Source organism: Prionailurus bengalensis, chromosome C2 (assembly GCF_016509475.1).
Source record: "Prionailurus bengalensis isolate Pbe53 chromosome C2, Fcat_Pben_1.1_paternal_pri, whole genome shotgun sequence".
Classification (NCBI taxonomy): domain Eukaryota; kingdom Metazoa; phylum Chordata; class Mammalia; order Carnivora; family Felidae; genus Prionailurus; species Prionailurus bengalensis.
The window spans coordinates 115,318,945-115,338,149 of NC_057350.1; the positions used below are offsets into that span (position 1 = coordinate 115,318,945).

Consider the following 19,205-nt stretch of genomic DNA (forward strand, 5'->3'; position numbering starts at 1 on the left):
TCAAACACAACCTTCAGTTCTAATGTTAACATTTCAAGTAATTAATGCTATAAGTTCTAATAATAGTTCTAATGTTACACAACTATCAACAGGATATTTAATATCTAACACCAGGTTTTCTTGAATTCCATCACTGGCAGTGAACATTCCAGGCATGTGTTTTGCACAGTTTGAGAAAGAATCTATAAGAAATGGAAGGTAGTAGTCGCCTTACAGAGTAGGAAAACTGGAAGGATGGGAACCAAGAATGGGGGTGAGAACTTTTACAGTTTCTCTTTTTTTGTTTTCCTGGGTTTATTTTTAATGCTTTCTTTTTTTTTAAACCATATTAATGTAGAACATAATAAAAATAAATTCATTTTAAAAGTAGGATGGTTACAAACATCCTCCTACAAAAGTCAAGTTCTGGTCTTAGATATCTTTTGAACTTCTGCTAAAACATCGCTTTCCATTAATTTTTTAAAATTGATACACACAGTGAATTGCACAAATCTTAAACATAAGATTCTATGGCTCTGACAAATATATACATCAATATAACCAATACCCCAGTCAAGATGCAAATACTTCCATTTCCCCAGAAAGTCTCTCCAAGCTCCTATAACTAAGTCCATCCTAATCCCCTATAGGCATCCACTTCTCTGATTTCTGTACCCATGCATAAAGTTTTCTAGTCAAAGAAATCATACGATTGGTCACTTCTGTTTGCTTTTGTTGCTCCGTGTAATATTTATGCTGTTGCATGTATCAATAGCATATTCTTTTCTCTCTCTCTGTAGTGATATTCTTTTTCATTCCTGGTATTGGTAACTTTTGCTTTCTCTACTTTTCTTTTTGTCATAAAGAGTCTTGCTGATGACTTATTGTTATTAAACATAAATGGTTTTTATCAATTTTAATAGTTTAGTTTTTACAGTGAACTATTCCTTTTAATTCTTTCTATTGTATATTTGTGTTCTATTTTGTTTCTTTTTTTTTTTCTTCCAGTTTTTACTTCTCTGATTAAAATTTTCATCTGTCATCCAATGTTTTGGACATATTATTCATAGTTATTTTGGAGTCCAGGTCTAATAACTCCAATATCTCTACTTCCTTCATTCAGATCTTTCTTTGACTTTTCTTTATTACCTAGTATATTCCATTGTATGGATACACCATAATTTATCTGTTCAGCTGTATGTGTATTTGGGTTGCCTATAGTTCTGTGTTATTGTGAATAAAACTACTATGAATATTATTGTAAAGGTCTTTTCCTGGACATAAGCTTTCATTTTTCTTGGGCAAATACCTAGGAGTGGAATTATTGGATAATATATTGGATAAATGTATATTTAACATTATAAGAAATTGCATAACAGTTCTCCAAAGTGGTTTTATGATTTCATACTCCCATTAACAACGTACAAATGTTCTGATTGTTTCACATACTCGTCAAATTTTGGTGTCATCAGTGTTTTTGATTTTGTTATTCTAGTGGATTTGAAATGACATTTCATTATGGTATTAATTTACATTTCCTTGATGACTAATGATACTGCAGGCTTTTTCATGTGCTTATTGGTCATTTGTATATCTTTTGTGAAGTATCAACTCAAGAGTTTTGCCCATCCGAAATATTGGGTTGTCTTTTAATTATTAGTTTATTGGAGATTTTTACATACTCATGATACAAATTCTCTGTATGATACAAATACATACAGATATATGGATTGCAAATATTTTTTCACAGGCTGTGGCTCACTTTTTCATTTTATTAATGGTGCCTTTTGACGAATGAAAGTTTTTAACTTTGATGAAGTACAATTTATCATTTTTTTTCTTTTATGGCTAACGTCTTCCATTTTCTCTTTAAGAATCCTCTGCCTATCTCAAAGTTGTGAAGATATTCTCGTATGTTTTCTTCTAGAGGTTTCATAGTTTTAGTTTTTACGTTAGGTCTATAGTCCATCTTGAATTATGTTTGTGTGTGTAATATGACGTGAGCATCAGGATTCATTTTTTCCCCCTGTTTATCAAATTGCTGTAGCACCAGTTGTTGAAAAAACCATCTTTTCTCTCATTGAATTACCTTGGTATCTTTGTCAAATATCAGTTTACAATACTTATGGATCTATTTCCAGACTCTCTTTTTTGTTCCATTGATCTACTTACTTATAATTATACTATACCACACTGTCTTTTTTAAAATTTTTTTTTTCAACGTTTATTTATTTTTGGGACAGAGAGAGACAGAGCACGAACGGGGGAGGGGCAGAGAGAGAGAGGGAGACACAGAATCGGAAACAGGCTCCAGGCTCTGAGCCATCAGCCCAGAGCCCGACGCGGGGCTCGAACTCACGGACCGCGAGATCGTGACCTGGCTGAAGTCGGACGCTTAACCGACTGCGCCACCCAGGCGCCCCTATACCACACTGTCTTAATTACTATAGTTTTATAGTGGGCTTTGAAATCAGGTAGTATGACCATTCCATCTTTTTTGTTCTTTTTCCAAGTTTGTTTTGGCTTTTCTTAGTCTTTTCATTTCCATATAGATATTTTTTTATTTTTTTAACATTTATTTATTAAAATAAATGTCTCTAAAGAGATACAGAGCGAGAAAGAGCATGAGTGGGGAAGGGGCGGGGAATGGGGGGGGGACACAGAATTGGAAGCAGGCTCCAGGCTCCGAGCTGTCAGCACAGAGCCCAACATGGGGCTCAAACCCACAGAATGCAAGATCATGACCTGAGCCGAAGTTGGACGCTCAACTGACTGAGCCACCCATGTGCCCCTTTCCATATAGATTTTTAAATAAACTTGTCATTCTCTATAAAAAAAAACCTGTTGGGATTTTGATAGGGCACAAGTGATATCTTAATAATATCAAATCTTGCAACCCATGATGTATTTCTCTATCCATGGTATATGTCACCATTTATTTATATCTTCCTCTATTTCTTTCATCATTTTTTTTTAGTTTTTGGTGTAAAACTCTTGTTAAAATTTTCTTTTTAAATTTTTAATGTTTTTATTTATTTTTGAGACAGAGAGAGACAGATCATGAGCAGGGGAGGGGCAGAGAGAGAGGGAGACACAGAATCCGAAGCAGACTCCAGGCTCTGAGCTGCCAGCACAGAGCCTGACGCAGGGCTTGAACTCACGGACTGTGAGATCGTGACCTGAGCTAAAGTTGGACGTTTAACTGACTGAGCCACCCAGGCGCCCCCCTAAAGTTCATTTTTTAAAAATATCTTTAATTTTCAAGTTAGATATTTGGAGTTGGGCCACATAGAAGACTAATGTAAAAGAAAATACAAAGATGATGCCAAATAGATATAAGGCAGCATGTGTATAGGTGCTAGTTCATTGTAGAGACAAGAAGGGATAGATAGTAACTGGAAGAGGACCCAGGTTCTGGGGCACTGGTAACATTATATTTCTTGATCTGGGTAACTAGGTGTGTTCAATATGAGAAAATTCAACAAAAAGTATTTTTTATCTTTTCCGTTTTATGTACCTATTTTATAATCCAATTGAAAAGGTGAACTAAAATAATTTTTAAAAAATCAAAGGAACTAATTCATGCATTTTGTGCCAGATTCAGACCCATGAGAGGGCAATCCATGTGAGTGATGCGTATGACCAGGCTCTTATCCTCTTGATAGTATGTATGCTGAACCGAACTGCAATTCCTTGCAGAGGATGATAATATTTTACATAACATTGAAACACAGCCAAGGAAATTCTGGTGCAAAGATTCTGGGGCTGGGATGTCTGAGAAGGAAAAAGGAATGTGGGGATATCTCAAGGAAAAGGAATGTGGATGAGGTGGAGGGAAATAGAAAAATAAGGAAAGCATGCGAGAGGACAATTGATATGAACCCTTTTTCCCTGCCAAAATCAAATGAAAAAATACTGAGCATACTTTCTTCACTTTAGCCCCAGAAGTAAAATGGCACAAAGTGACTTTAAGACCTTACATACTTACAATGTAATACAGTTGTAAAGCATTAGTATTAGCATGTATAGGCATACCCTGGGACACTTAGCCTGAATCTTATTGGAATCAGAGTTAATCAGTTAATCAGTAGAAGTTGCTACCTTCTCTGTGGAGTTCCAAATCATTTTGTTCAAACCTCAAGTATTAGCTCATCATACTCATATTGACTTCACCTAATTGTCCCCCTCAATTTATTGTCATCGTGTAGAGGGAAAGACATTGTTTTGTTCACCTCCAAACTGCCAAGGCATAGCATATGCTTGCACCTTTGAGTAATTGCTCAACATCTGTTGCATCAAATGAATGGATTTTAGGATGACTATGCACACAGAATTCTCAAAGATTTGGGCACATAAAATCTTCTATAAAATAGAAATGCTCCAGTTTGCAAATCTTCCAGTTGTTTAACATTAATTTATTGTTTAATTTGATCATTAAAATAAATTTCTTGGGGTTCCTGGGTAGCTCAGTTGGTTAAGTGTCCAACTCTTGATTTTGGCTCAGGTCACAGTCTCACTGTTCGTGAGTTTGGGCCCTGCATTGGGCTCTGTGCTGATGGTGCAGAGCCTGCATGGGATTCTGTCTCCCTCTCTCTCTGCCCCTCCCCAGCTTGCTTTCCATCGCTCTCTCTCAAAATAAATAAATATTTAAAAATCAATTCCTTAATGTGAACTTATTAATTCATTTAAGCATGATAACAGCCCTGTATGGCACAGAAGGGCAATCATCATTAAAACACCCGTGGAGATGACACTAAAGTAAAGGAGACAATCAAGTGAAGTCAATACAGTATAATGGGGCACCTGGGTGGCTCAGTCGGTTGAGCGTCTGACTCTTGATTTTGGCTCAAGTCAGGATCCCGGAGTTGTGGGATTGAGCCCCAGCTTGTGGAATCACGCCCTATGTTGGGCTTCGTGCTGAGCATGGAGCCTGCCTAAACTCCTCTCTCTCCCTCTTCCTCTGCCCCTCCACTGCTTGCATGCACACTGTCTTGCTCTCTTTCTCTCTCAAAAAAAAAAAAAAATCAAGAGGCTAAGTTTATAACATTTAAAAACAACTTGTTGGAGGCCTTATAGGTAGTAAGTATGAAAGCCAGATCTGGAATCTAGACTTCAGATTTTTCATTCAGGTAATTTCCTCTAAACTATGATATGACATTTAGTAATAAAACATTGCTCTGGGGGTGTCTGGGTGGCTCAGTTGGTTGAGCATCTGACTTCAGCTCAAGTCATGATCTCACAGCTTGTGAGTTCCAGCCCCACATCAGGCTCTGTACTAACAGCACAGGACCTGGAGCCTGCTTCTGATTCTGTGTCTCCCTCTCTCTCTGCCCCTCCCCTGCTCATGCTCTGTTGCTCCTGTCTCAAAAATAAATAAACATTTACAATATTTTTTTAAAAAACAAACAAAAAAAACACGTTGCTCTGTAAATTATCCCAGAGAGTTCTAACTCCCAGGCTGTTTCCCCCCAGCTATAACTTGGCTTCTTGACCACTTTCTTTGGCCACTCCATTCTGTTACTTCTATTCACCACCTTCACCCCCGCCACCCGCATTTTTAGTCCCTGAGATCACAGGGAAGAAAGGCTATATCATATTGGCATAGTATTATATCTACTTGTAGATTCATTTAGGCATTTCTTATTCCCCATGGATGTATGATTCTTGAAGTATCTCCTTTGTGCCAGCTGAAACTGGTTCTTACTGCAATGATCCCCTCATTAACCCATGGATTCACTACAATCTTTGACATGTGCCCATTATATATTTGTCAAAAAATCATGATTTTACTTTTTTCCGAAAACTATTCTTAAATAATAGACATTTTCTCAACTAGGAATAAAAGCTTCTTCAGGAAACGATGCTATTTTTGCTGCTCTCCAACTTACAGTCTAAGAAAATATTGTGCTCTCTCTGCAAATGCTGCTTCAAGACCTAACTGACAAATTTAAAGACATTCCTTTCTGTGCCCCTCCTTTCTGTGGAGGAAACAAACAATTTCAATGTGAAGGACAAGGTACACACAGCAAACAGAGCTAAAACAACTTCCAATTTTCATTTCTGCCCAGGAGATAGTATAGAGAAAATTATCTCAATCCCTACATATAACAATAGATATGAAATCTCTCTCTACTCCTTCTTCTCTTTCCCCCCACCAACTTCCCCACCAAGGGGGGTGAGATTTGGAAAGTCCTGTTCCTATCAATTGGCAATTCCATAGTCTCCGATATTTGAACCACAGCAGGTGAGAAGAAAAAGCTGGGAAAAGACCCAAATTTTCACACTGTCTCAACACATAAAGATAAAAATATTGTTCTGAACTCTGCAAGCATCAGTCATTGTTGTCATCATCAGCTTTTTTTTTTTTAATGTTTATTTATTTTTGAGAGACAAAGAGAAAGAGAGAGCACACAAGCAGGGGAGGGACAGAGAGAGATGGAGACAGAATCCCTAAAGCAGGCTCCTCGGGCTGTCAGCACAGAGCCCAATGCTGGGCTCAAACCCACACACCGTGAGATCCTGACCCGAACCAAAAACGAGAGTCAGAGGCTTCAACCAACTGACCCACCCAGGCACCCCTTGTCATCATCATCTTTATCTTAATTCATAATCACTCATAGAAATTGTTACAAACCTTCAGGTTTCAGCCTGCTGTGTAGAATGATGGGCTTTGGAGCAGGTCGTCAAGGGATCTGACCCTCTCCTTCCAGCTGTGTCTCTGGCTTATGTGATCTTTGGAGCTTTGATTCGTCATCTGTAAAAACGAGGTCATAGCTCTTGAGCGAATTAAATAAGATCAATCAAATAAGATAACATATACAAAAACTCTGTGCAAACTAATAGCTCTATAAAAGTTAGTTTCAGTCGCTTGACCTTTCTCTGTTTCCTTATCCCTCATGGGCACAATAATGGTACCTACCTCATAGAATTCTTCTCAACTCTAAATAAGTAGATACATGTAAGAACATTTCCTGATACAGTGCTTAATACATGTTAGCTATTGATATTATTCATGTAGGCTCCACATGGGGGCGTGTCGGATTTTAAACGTCGTTTCATCTTCCACGGAGCATGGCACCGCGCATCCACCAGGCTACGTCTTTTCGAAACGATTTGCTAGCGGAAGAATCTTCCAACCCCAGAACACACCACCGGCGGGCGTTCGAGCGTAGGACTCAGGCCGGAACCCAAAGCTGGGGATGTGGAGAAGCCGGAGCTTCTTTGCGTTTGGACGCTGGCCCCGGAAGTGGCGAGGGCGGGGTCAACACTGCCGAGTAAAGTCCTCTGACTTGGGAAGATGCTGCTGGACCTTTCGGAGGAGCATAAAGAGCACCTGGCCTTTCTGCCGCAAGTGGACAGCACGGGTCAGGGGACGCGGCCGCGGAGGGTGGTGTTCTGTGGTCTGGGGAGGGGAACAAGGGGTGTGCCCGGCGCTCACGGTCTCCTGGTTTCCCTTGCAGTGGTCGCCGAGTTTGGGCGGATTGCGGTGGAATTCCTGAGGCGAGGCTCGAACCCCAAGATCTACGAAGGCGCCGCCAGTAAGCCTGGGAGGGGCACTTCGCGGGGAAGTGTGGGCCATTCTTTGGCACCCTGGAGAGATAGGGGTTTTTGCAGCTCCAATGGTCTAGTTCTCATTGTGGTAGAATAAAAAGCAGAAAGGCTCTTCAGGGCGCAAATCCTGCCCATCCCCTAAGTAGCTTTGAGATTTTTAAAGCTTCTATTAAGTCGGTGTTGTCCGTAAAATGGACATACTACCATCTGCCAGAGATACTATGATGCTGAAATGCACCAAAGCGTGTGAAATAGTTGGGTGAGCCATTAATATCATGCAAGTGTGTGGTTATAATTACTTCAAATATCCGCTTTTGCTGCAGTATTGTTTTTTCCCTGCCGGACAGGGTAGTTTCTGAGATTGTCAGCCCTTGAATTCCACTTATGCCAGACTTGAAGTAGCTGGACATTCAAGAGAAGGACTAAGGACTGTATGCCTGATGCTAGTCTGTCTCCACGGGTCTGCATTTTGAAAAGAAGGTTACACGGCGGCAAATACCCAAAGCATTTGTCCAGCAGTGGAGAATGAACAGGAGTCTATTACTAAGTCATTATTTTTCATCGTAGTGTTTGCAAATATGGAATAATGGATAATATTTATTCCTAAATAAGAATTTGAATAAAAGGATAAATATCACACAATAATTTATTTGCTTTTTTTTTTCTTTTTTCCCAGGAAAACTAAATGTGAGCAGTGACACTGTCCAGCATGGTGTGGAAGGATTAACATACCTCCTCACTGAAAGCTCAAAGCTTATGGTAAGGGCTTCTGTGGAGTGTTTGTATTTCTTCAACCTTAAAAAGCTCCAGTATACTCTGCATCATAGCCTCATAGTCCTGGAAGGCACCTGCTTATTTCAGTAATGTTGTTAATGGTTTATAATTGATTTAGTGAAGCCATGCCTAAACAATATGGCTGTAATGTGATCTGCTGGTATGAAAGCCTCTTGCTAGTATAAATTAGAATTCCCTCTAATTCTGCATGTTATTAAGCCATATACAATAGTGGGTATCCTAGGAAGGGGGAGGAATAAATGATTTTTTTATTTTTATTTTTATTTTTTTTGCATATTAGCAGTATCTGACTTGACGGAGAATAGGAGAGAAACTGGGCATTTAAAAAAAAAATTTTTTTTTAACGTTTATGTATTTTTGAGAGACAGAGACAGAGCACGAGTGGGGGAGAGGCAGAGAGGGAGACACAGAATTGGAAACAGGCTCCAGGCTCTGAGCTGTCAGCACAGAGCCCAACATGGGGCTCAAACCCACAAGCTGTGAGATCATGACCTGAGCTGAAGTCAGAGGTCCAACCGACTGAGCCCCCAGGCACCCTGAGAAACTGGGCATGTTAATAATTCTTTTTATGCTTTAATACAAGTATTTTTATGTATCAGAAACTCAGACTTCAAAATAGTGGGTAAGAGTTATCTCTATAAAGGATGTTGTTTCTTTTACCAGGCAGAAAAGAATTAGGAGATATCATATTCTTTTGTGTATATCAAATATTTTAGCATTTCTAGACAAACATAAATTTGATGTTGTGTTAAACTTGATTCACTTTCAGATTTCTGAACTGGATTTCCAAGATTCTGTTTTTGTTCTGGGATTCTCTGAAGAATTGAACAAATTATTGCTTCAGCTTTATCTAGACAACAGAAAAGAGATCAGAACTATTCTGAGTGAATTGGCACCAGACCTTCCCACTTACCACAGCCTTGAATGGAGACTAGATGTACAGGTATGGTTCCCCCCCCCCCCCCCCCCGACAAACTATAAGATTAATTTTGGTTCTATGTCCTCAGGCTTATTGTATTCTTTACCACCTTAACTGAACTTTGGTTTGAAACTTTATTTTTTTAATGTTTATTCTGAGACCATTTTACAAATAGTTCATTTTCTGATATGCTTAATGTGTTTACATCAGTTTCACTTGCAAAGTTTGTAACAAATAGGTTCTTTTGGTAAGGAGATGGTCATGCAAATTTTTAAAGCGGTATTTGATTTTTAAAAACTTTTATGCCTAAGCAAAACATACATGGATTAAAGTGCATACGTCATTGTATAGCTCAGTGAATTATCACATGGTAAAAACACCCATAAAACCAAGACTTGCCCATGACAGGCACCCCAAAAGCATCCTCTTTGCTTCTTACCAATTCTCCTTCTTTCCTTTCCAAAGGTTAACGAGCACCCTGACTTCAAATACATAGATTACTTTCACTTGTTCTTTAACTTTCTATATATGAAATGATTCAGTAAATATTCTTTTGTGTCTGGCTGCTTTTACACATTACGTTTGTAAGATTCAGTCATTTGCAAAGCCACATTGATAACCGAAAGGGAGTTCTCAGACTCTTGTATGTAGCCCTTTATCAAGCAGTGACAGCTAATAGATGTTTATTGAATGTCATCATTTGCTGATTAGAGCTGTGCCAAATGCATTGGTACACAAAAGAAGTATGAGACATTTTCTCAATTGGAAAAGATGCTATATACTCAGGGATATTAGATGTTCTCAAAATAACTAGTAATTACAGATAGTTATAAGTTACTGGAGGGGGGGAATATAGTTGTATACATAAAGTTACAGCTATGTACTGTACTTCACAAACATAGCTTAGGTCGTTCAGTGGATGCTTGCAGAATCCAGGAAAGCTTCAACAAAAGGAGGTAAAATTTCAGAAGGGTCAATAAATAGAGAAAACCAGGGTTAACGTTCTTGGAAGAGGAGGCAGCATAAGCATAAGGGAATGCTTTGAATAGGTTGCACACTAGTTCCCAAACTTGACTGCATATTGGAAAAGCCTGGATAGTCTTAAAATACTTTCGTATCTATGTTCCGCCCCCAGAGATTCTGCTTTATTGTTATGGGGTTTGGTCCGAGCATCAGAATTTTTTAGAGTTCCGCTTGTTACCCAGGTAATTCTAATTTGCAATAAAGTTTGTAAATTACTGTTATAGTGGATTCTTCCTGATTTGAATGGTGGTAAGATGGTCCAAACAGGATACAGAAATTCAGTTAGAGGGTTTAGCAGTTATAATCCAGTGTAATGAGTGCTTGAATAGGTATAAACACAGGGTATGGTATAAACCAGATTGTAGGCTCTATGAGGGCAGGTACTGTGTCTTGTTCAGTACTGTGTCCCCAGCACAATGCCTGGTACATAATAGGCATTCAGTGCTGAATATAAAAAAAGGTGGGGGAGGGTAAGTAGCTTCTTAAATTATTTATCAAATATTTCTTGTACAGTTATCATGTGTTAGGGATTGTGGATTTAAAGAATCAGACACAGTTCGTGCTCTTGGAGACATAAGCAGCAAATCCTGTGGGGCTATAGGAAGGAGGAGATCACTGTGGCCAAGCTTCTATGTTTAGGTCCTTTCATAATAACCAGGTGGAGGAGATGTGAGATGGTCATGTTTATGAGATTCAGTAGTAATTTATCTTGTAAATCTTTAGCTCTCTCTTGGGTGTGGGTAATTTCTGACTTTTGGGTTCTGGTAGCCCATAGAAGTTATTTTTTTGGCTTTATCGATTTGCATTGAGTTTTTCCATTATGAAGACATTTTTAGAAATTAGAAACAAGCAATTGAATTTTCTAAAACTTGGGAGAGCTCATTTACCCAGTGCAATGGGTTTGAATAGTGTGTTACTGCAAGAACTAATATAGTTTAAAGTTGAGTGTATACTGAATGAATATTGCTTCATGTGGTAAAATGCGCTTAAGGGGTAAAAAAGCTACTTAGAGAACTAATTGATTTTCTGAGCTCATTAGTCAAAATTATTACCAGGGATTTTAATTGGAGTAGATTCTTCTTTATAGGAGGAAGACTTGTCAGATGAAGATCAGCTGAATTGCTAGGAAACTAGTGACAAGTTACAGGACGTTTCGTTTTTGAGTAACTGATTTGTCTCATGGACACTGGTAGTGAATGGACAATTACCATCTAATTGTGCAGTTGCTTATGAGAAATACATTAATCATCATAGTTCAGTTTCTAGTAGAAACATTTCCCTTCATAAATTGCCAGCACAATTAATGCACTTAATAACATAAGTAAATTGAATGCATCTGAGATTGGTGAGGGACGATTTACCTTTAGGACTGATCCATTTAAATTGCTTTTGTTATTTTTACAAAGAGAAGGACAGAACATAAGTTCTAATCAGGAACCTTGTGGGCTACTGTTCTTTATCCTGTAGTACTGTCCTTGAAATTCATTTCTGAGAAAAAAATTAGGTCTAAATATGTCTTACTAGGTGTTTGTTAGGGATGTTGTATAACCTTCACCTGGAAATTTTAAAGAATGATATAGATGCTTATTTGTAAAGGATATTAATTTAGATATTATGTTGTGTAAAAGTTTGAGGATAGATTGAGTCTTTGAATGAAAAATTTATGGTTTATACACCTAGACACATTTGGTCCCTGTCTATCAATGCAGATATAGAGGAAAAAGAAGTATAAGCAATGTGTAAGTGAATCAATAAGTAGTATTTTCAGTCATCATATTTATAGTTTACCTATCTTTCATATCTATAATTTTCTGTACTGGAGAAATGATCTTAAAGAGACACTTTAACTTATAAGTATCTGTATTATTTTGGGGACTGGCTCACTCAAGGGGATTGACCTGTTGTTTCCAAATTATTTTTAGACATTAAATTTCAGTATCGTGGGTTCTTTTGGAAGCCAGATCACCTAGAATTAATTGGAAGAAGTTATTAGTCAGAATATTCTGTGTTGTGGTATAAATTAATCCTGAAATCTCAGGGTTAGATTTTTGCTCACTCGGAAGTCTCTTCAATTGGGCTTCTTGTCCTTTTGACGTGACTCCAATAATTTTAGGTAACAATCTTGCTTTCCTGTATAGCAAGATGTTTCAGGCTCAATCTTGCACAGTTGTTATCCCAGACCTCTAATCAGTTACTCCTTTAAGGAGCTCCTGGCTCCTTTTAAGGAAGAATAGTCTTTAGAGAACAGTTGGTGCTAGAGCTAAATGCCTTCGCTTTCAAGTTAGCCATTGTTTCTAGTAGTTTTCTTTTTTTTCTTTTAAAAATATGTCAATAGTACTTTTTAAAAAAATTCAGAATATATCATACAAATAAAGATTATAGATACTCAGTTTAAAGAATAATAGTAAAACAAGTACCCATTGCCAAGCTTAAGAAATACACTGAGGGGTACCTGAGTGGTTCAGTTGGTTAAACATCTGACTTAAGCTCAGGTCATGATCTTGATGTTCATGAGTTCAAGCCCTGAGTCAGGCTCTTTGCTGACAGCCCAGACCCTGGAGCCTGCTTCAGATTCTGTCTCCCTCTCTCACTGCCCCTCCCCCACTCGCACTCTGTGTCTCTCTTTCTCAAAAATAAATAATTTAATTTTTTTTTTTAAAAGAAATACAATGAGGGGCGCCTGGGTGGCGCAGTCGGTTAAGCGTCCGACTTCAGCCAGGTCACGATCTCGCGGTCCGTGAGTTCGAGCCCCGCGTCGGGCTCTGGGCTGATGGCTCAGAGCCTGGAGCCTGTTTCTGATTCTGTGTCTTCCTCTCTCTCTGCCCCTCCCCCGTTCATGCTCTGTCTCTCTCTGTCCCAAAAATAAATAAACGTTGAAAAAAAAAAAATTTTAAAGAAATACAATGAAACCATCTGTGACCTACCACAGTCACAACCCCTCACACTTCCCTGAGGTAACCATTTTCCTGAATTTGATGTTAATCCTTTCTTTATAGTTTTTGGGTTTTTTTCCCCATTTGGCAAGTGAGTACTTTATCTTTTTTTAATTTTTTTTAATTTACATCCAAATTAGTTAGCATATGGTGCAACAATTAGTTTAACACATTTTTTCATTAAACTTTAGTTTTTATGTATTCTTCTGCAACTTGCTTTTCTGATTGAACATTTTCTTTTTAGAATTATCCATGACAATTTATATTGCTGTAGTTTGTTTCTTTTCATTGACATTTAGTAAGCATTTTATTTTTAGGAATATTCTCAATACACCCATTCTGTTGTTAAAGAGTATTTGAAATGTTTCTAATTTTTGACTCTTGGAAACAAATACTATTGTGAATATACGTATATATGTAAGAATTCAAGGTATATACCTAGGAGTGGAATTGATGGTACTATTATATTGTCTTCCAAAGTTATTCTCTTACCACTCTGACCAGCAGTGGATGAGAGTTCCCATTCCTATCACTTGCAGTGCCCCACATGGGCAGGTTTTTAATTCTCGCCAGTCTGATATGTGTAAAATAGTATGTTATGTTTTTATTGCCATTTTCCTAATCACTAATAAAAAGTTGAACATGTTTTCCTATGTTTATCTATTTGTGTTACTTCTTTTGTGAATTGCTTACTTAGGTCTTCTGCACATTTTTCTTGGTCTTATGGGGTTTGTTGTTGTTTTTAATCAGAACATTCTGATTAAATTTCATGCATTCTGAATACTGATCTTTTGTTGGGGGAGGGGGTTCTATGCGTCATAAAATATCTTATCAGTTTGTGGATTGTTTTTCCACCATCTTTAGGTATTCTTGAAAGAAAGTATTAATAATTTAAATGTATTTCAGCTTATCAGTTTTTTTTCTTTGTGGTTTGTGCCTTTTATATCATGTTTAAGAAATCCTTCTGCCGGGCAAGGTTGCATATACATTGTCATGCCTTTTTTCTTTCCAAAGGTTTTAAAGTTCATTTTTCATTTTGAAGTCTATGATTTATATGAAATTTGACTTTTGTATATGATATAAGGTAATTATAAATATTATATGTTCAGCATGATAATTAGTTACTCTCTTACTCCATTTAAAATGAAGCTTGCAAGCAGAAGCCTCAGGCAACAGATAAAACCATCAGTGACTATAAAGCTACACCTTAAGCAGAATGGAGATCACAACACCAAAGTTCTGCAGACAGACCCAGCCACTCTGCTCCATTTGGTTCAGCAATTGGAACAAGCATTGGAGGAGATGAAAACAAACCACTGTAGGAGAGTTGTGCGCAATATCAAGTAGTTCCAGTTTTCAGGACTGGAATCACTGAATCAATCACTCACGTATTGATAATGCGACAGTTACTGTTTTAATTTTTTATTAATTACAGTGATAAATACATATAGTTCCCATGAAATTTCTTTTTCTATGACAAGATATTGAGGTCGTGATCAAAAGCTAAAGTTAAGGGGTGGCTGGGTGGCTCAGTTGGTTAAGCGTCTGACTCTTGATTTGGGCTCAGGTCATGATCTCACAATTCATGTGATCAAGCCCTGCATTGGGCTCTGCGCTATTAGCGTGGAGATTTTCTCTCCCTTTCTCTCTGGGCTTCCCCTGCTCGCACTCTGTCTCTCTCTCAAAATAAATAAATAAGCATTAAAAAAAAAAACAACGCTAGAGTAAAGTTCCTTTCCTGGTGCTAAATGTGGTCTGTTTCTTGACTAATTAAGATGTATTTTATATGTTAAAAGTGTATGTACAATTGAATCAACTGGAAGTGAATCTGTCCTATTCATATCTTTGGTGTATATGAATGTCTTTTATTCGTACTTCTTTTGATTGCTTAACCTGACTGTTCTTTATTGACCAAAAGTTGAAAATAAAATTCACAATGCAATATTACTGCTATTCAGAATGTTTTTAGACAGTTCATTGTTTTTGACTTTTAAAAGCACCCACAATGTTAGTAGCTATGGAATAATTGGAAGTAAATATGAATTTTTTTAAATGCTACATTGTTTAGGGGGTTCATGCATTTTTCCTGGTTAGTAAAGGTAATAAATACTATGTTGCCTAGGTTTGAGTTGTCATGGCTAATTTGCTTAAATAGTACTCAAATTTGTGTGATCATATATTACATTTTATCAAGGACCACTTTTTTTCCCTAGTACGCAAAGCATCTAAGAGACACGCTGTCATTTACATTTATACACAGTGAATATAAGAGTAATATAATCACTTATTAATTATCTAAATATAAATTACAGTGACTTTTTATCATTTTTTTTTGGATGCAGTATATAAAAAGGGCAGGAGTCCATGTTTACTACATGTAAATATCCCTTCTTCTTTACAAACTTGATTTGTTTGTTTTTTAGTAACTATAAACTGTCAGCTTGAAAAACTCAGATACTGATGTGTCGGATTAGCCTGATAGAGTACAGGGACACAGGGAGACTTAAGGAGTAGCAGATTTAAGGAGAAAAAAAAAACACAAGGGTGGAAATGGGGGTTCAGTCTTAAATGTATATATATCTTATTCTGAGAGCCTCATCCCCATGGAGCAATCCAGGAACGCCTTTAGAGCCATCAGACTCAAAGCTGCAATCTGGGTTCTATCAATGCCTTGCATCCTAAGAATTAGAGATTTTCGGGTCAGAGTGACATTGTGTTTCTTCTCTTAAGAGAAGAAAAATGAACTATTGGGTAAAAATGAACTATTGGGACCTCATCAAAATAAAAAGCTTCTGCACAGTGAAGGAAACAGCAAAACAGCAAAACTAAAAGGCAACCGATAAATGGGAGAAGATACTTGCAAACGACATATCAGATAAAGGGTTAGCATACAAAATCTATAAAGAACTTATCAAACTCAACACCCAAAAAACAAATAATACAGTGAAGAAACGGGCAGAAGACATGAATAGACACTTCTCCAAAGAAGACATCCAGATGGCCAACCGACACATGAAAAAATGCTCCACATCACTCATCATCAGGGAAATACAAATCAAAAGCACAATGAGATACCACCTCACACCTGTCAGAATGGCTAACATTAACAACTCAGGCAACCATACATGTTAGCAAGGATGTGGAGAAAGAGGATCTCTTTTGCCCTGCTGGTGGGAATGAAAACTGGGACAGCCACTCTGGAAAACAGTATGGAGGTTCCTCAAAAAATTAAAACTAGAACTACCCTACGACCCAGCAATTGCACTACTGGGTATTTATCCACAAGATACAAGTGTGCTGTTTTGAAGGGAAACATGCACCCCCATGTTTAGAGCAGCACTATCAACAATAGCCAAAGTATAAGAAGAGCCCAAATGTCCATCAATGGATGAATGGATAAAGAAGATGTGGGGGGTATATATATATACACCGTGTATATATACAACGGAGTATTACTCGGCAATCAAAAAAAATTAAATCTTGCCATTTGCAACAACGTGGATGGAACTAGACGGTGTTATGCTAAGCGAAATTAGAGAAAGCTATCCTATGACTTCACTCATATGAGGACTTTAACATACAAAACAGATGAACATAAGGGAAGGGAAGCAAAAATAATAAAAGGGAGGGGACAAACATATAAGAGACTCTTAAATACGGAGAACAAACAGTTACTGAAGGGGCTGTGGGAGGGGGTATGGACTAAATGGGTAAGGGGCATTTAGGAATCTACTCCTGAAATCATTGTTGCACTATATGCTAACTAACTTGCATGTAAATTTTAAAAAGTAAATAAAAATAAAAAAAAAAAAAGAGTCTGGGGGTGCCTGGGTGGCTCAGTTGTTAAGCATCTGACTTCGGCTCAGGTCATGATCTCATGGTTCAGGAGTTCGGTCCCACATCGAGTGAGCTTGAACACCCCCTTCGGGTGAGCCCTGCTTCTCTTTCTCTCTCTCTCTTTCTCTGCCCCTTGCTCACTTGCACCCTCTCTCTCTCTCTAAAAAAAAAGAGAGAGAGAGAATCTAGTAGGGAACAGAGACCAGTGGAAGAAAAGCACAATTTTAATTGCTACCCATTTAATTGTCACAGGTATATGTTCTGCAGTGGCAAAATAACTAATATTAGATATTTACTATAATCAAATAATTTTTAATAATTATGATAACTTGGTTAATGAAGCTTTCATGTTAACAACCTCACAAACTAAAAAAACACTTTATATATTACATGAAGTGATAGTAGGATGTCATCAGGTTTAAAAGCAACATGCCTGCCAACATTCTGTGAGGCTTCTTATTTATCCACATTTGGTAGAAGATAAGCAGGTCTGACCCCAGCCAAGATTGAAATAATAGCACTGTGTCCCTTCAAGGCAACCTTTCTTCTATATCCACTGATCTAACCCCAGTCAAAACAAGAAAGCAGGTACTAGTCTTTTGTTATTTGTGTCAAGCTCCCCTGGCCTCCTTCCTCTGTACCTTATTCTTTCTGATGTTCTGCCTTCTTTACCCTTTTGGGCCAGAATGAATTGGGAGCAGTCTGCTAACTCTTTGAATGTGAGGCTCACTTTTAGTACAGGGCACTGAGTAAGCCTATTTCTTTTCTTGTTTAAACATTCCACATCCTTAGGAACTCCCTTGCCCTGTTGTTTTATGGCACATTGGTTATTTTTTTTTGTGTGTAGCTAATATATGAACATATTTTCTGCTGATGTAATCACTGTTCTGTGCTCCTGTATGAGCAGGTATCATGACTCTGGGTAATGTGCCTTTCTGTCTTTATCTCAATTTTTAGTAAGTCATTTTGGATTATAAGTATGTTGATTTTTCAGGATTGCTGTATCGCTCATGTCTCAAAACCAGAATAGTAACATATGTCAGAACAGAGCTGTTGAGTAGGGAATGACCAATATAAATATATATATATATATGTATATATATATACATATATATATATCACAAAGTCTATATATACTTCACCCATTGGAAGTCTTTTTTGTGTTTCACAAGATTTCAGTGAGCTTTTTTTGTTATTGATGTTACCAAGCTTAAGCAAATTTAAAGCAGCAAATTGGAAAGGTGGTGGGGATACCATAAAAACAAAATATACCTTTGAAAACTGAGAATCTGTTGCTAAGGAAAGTATGAAAAATCATTAAGAGTGTGTGAAGGATGTATGTGTGGAAGGATGTATGAGTCCTTAAAATTTGTAACACTGTGAGGCCTTTTAGGGTATAATCTTTGGAGAAAGTTAAGAGGTTAGTCTTTAGAACTGGACAAAAAGGGTAGAAATTTAGCATAATAAGATACAGCATAGTAACGGGGTTTAGAAAATAGTCGTGTAGACTGAGGATCTCATTATTTTATAGTCTTGAATTATGTTCTGTACACTTCCTAGTGGTTTCTGGGTGGTAAGATTATAGCTATTTCTTTTCCTTCTTAATTTCTGTAAGTTTGAATGACTCATTAAAAAAAAAACAACTTTGGAATCTGAAGGGAGGAATAAAGATCATGGAATTTAAATACAATTTTAGTAATATTTTCATTCAAAATTTTAATTCTTGGAATGATATACACATAGCTCTCCAAAAAACTGAGCTATTCAAAACTACTCAGCCCCCAAAGGACTCAGGCTGAGAGTTGTACATATAGGGTTGGTCCTGACTCCCTTTTTTCTTCTTTTCCTTCATACTAGCGGGAAAAAAAATGAGACTCTCAAAACATTATTTAAGCCAATTCTTTTTCTACATAATATTACATCTAAATGAAGAATTACCTGTGTTCCTCTTTTTCTACATAATATTACATCTAAATGGAAAATTATCTGTATAGTTTTTAATCTCCAAAGGAAAACAAACAATACTTTGTAGTGTTTCACAGCCCTTATGGTCAAGAAGTTCTGCCAACTGCTGTATTAAAGTGTTCCTGCTCTACTATATCACTCTTCTCTGTATTTATTTTAATTTTATTTTTTAACATTTATTTTTGAAGAACAGAGAGTGCGGG

At 37.3% G+C, this 19,205-nt stretch overlaps 1 protein-coding gene across 1 annotated transcript; it reads left to right on the plus strand.

The window, feature by feature from the left end:
• Nucleotides 1-7,161: 7,161 nt before the first annotated feature.
• COMMD2 (COMM domain containing 2) lies at nucleotides 7,162-15,318 on the plus strand. The gene is made up of 5 exons (XM_043595146.1): nucleotides 7,162-7,343; nucleotides 7,440-7,517; nucleotides 8,207-8,289; nucleotides 9,095-9,268; nucleotides 14,350-15,318. The coding sequence occupies exons 1-5, from the start codon at nucleotides 7,277-7,279 to the stop codon at nucleotides 14,545-14,547; spliced, it is 600 nt and encodes a 199-aa protein (XP_043451081.1). The 5' UTR covers nucleotides 7,162-7,276; the 3' UTR covers nucleotides 14,548-15,318.
• The last annotated feature ends 3,887 nt before the right edge of the window (nucleotides 15,319-19,205 follow it).

Bases quoted from the DNA above. Each gene is read 5' to 3' on its own strand.
- COMMD2 (XM_043595146.1), top strand. From the start codon at position 7,277: ATGCTGCTGGACCTTTCGGAGGAGCATAAAGAGCACCTGGCCTTTCTG. The intron at 7,344-7,439 runs GTCAGGGGACGC...TTTCCCTTGCAG, and splicing joins GCCGCAAGTGGACAGCACGG to TGGTCGCCGAGTTTGGGCGG. The intron at 8,290-9,094 runs GTAAGGGCTTCT...ATTCACTTTCAG, and splicing joins CTGAAAGCTCAAAGCTTATG to ATTTCTGAACTGGATTTCCA.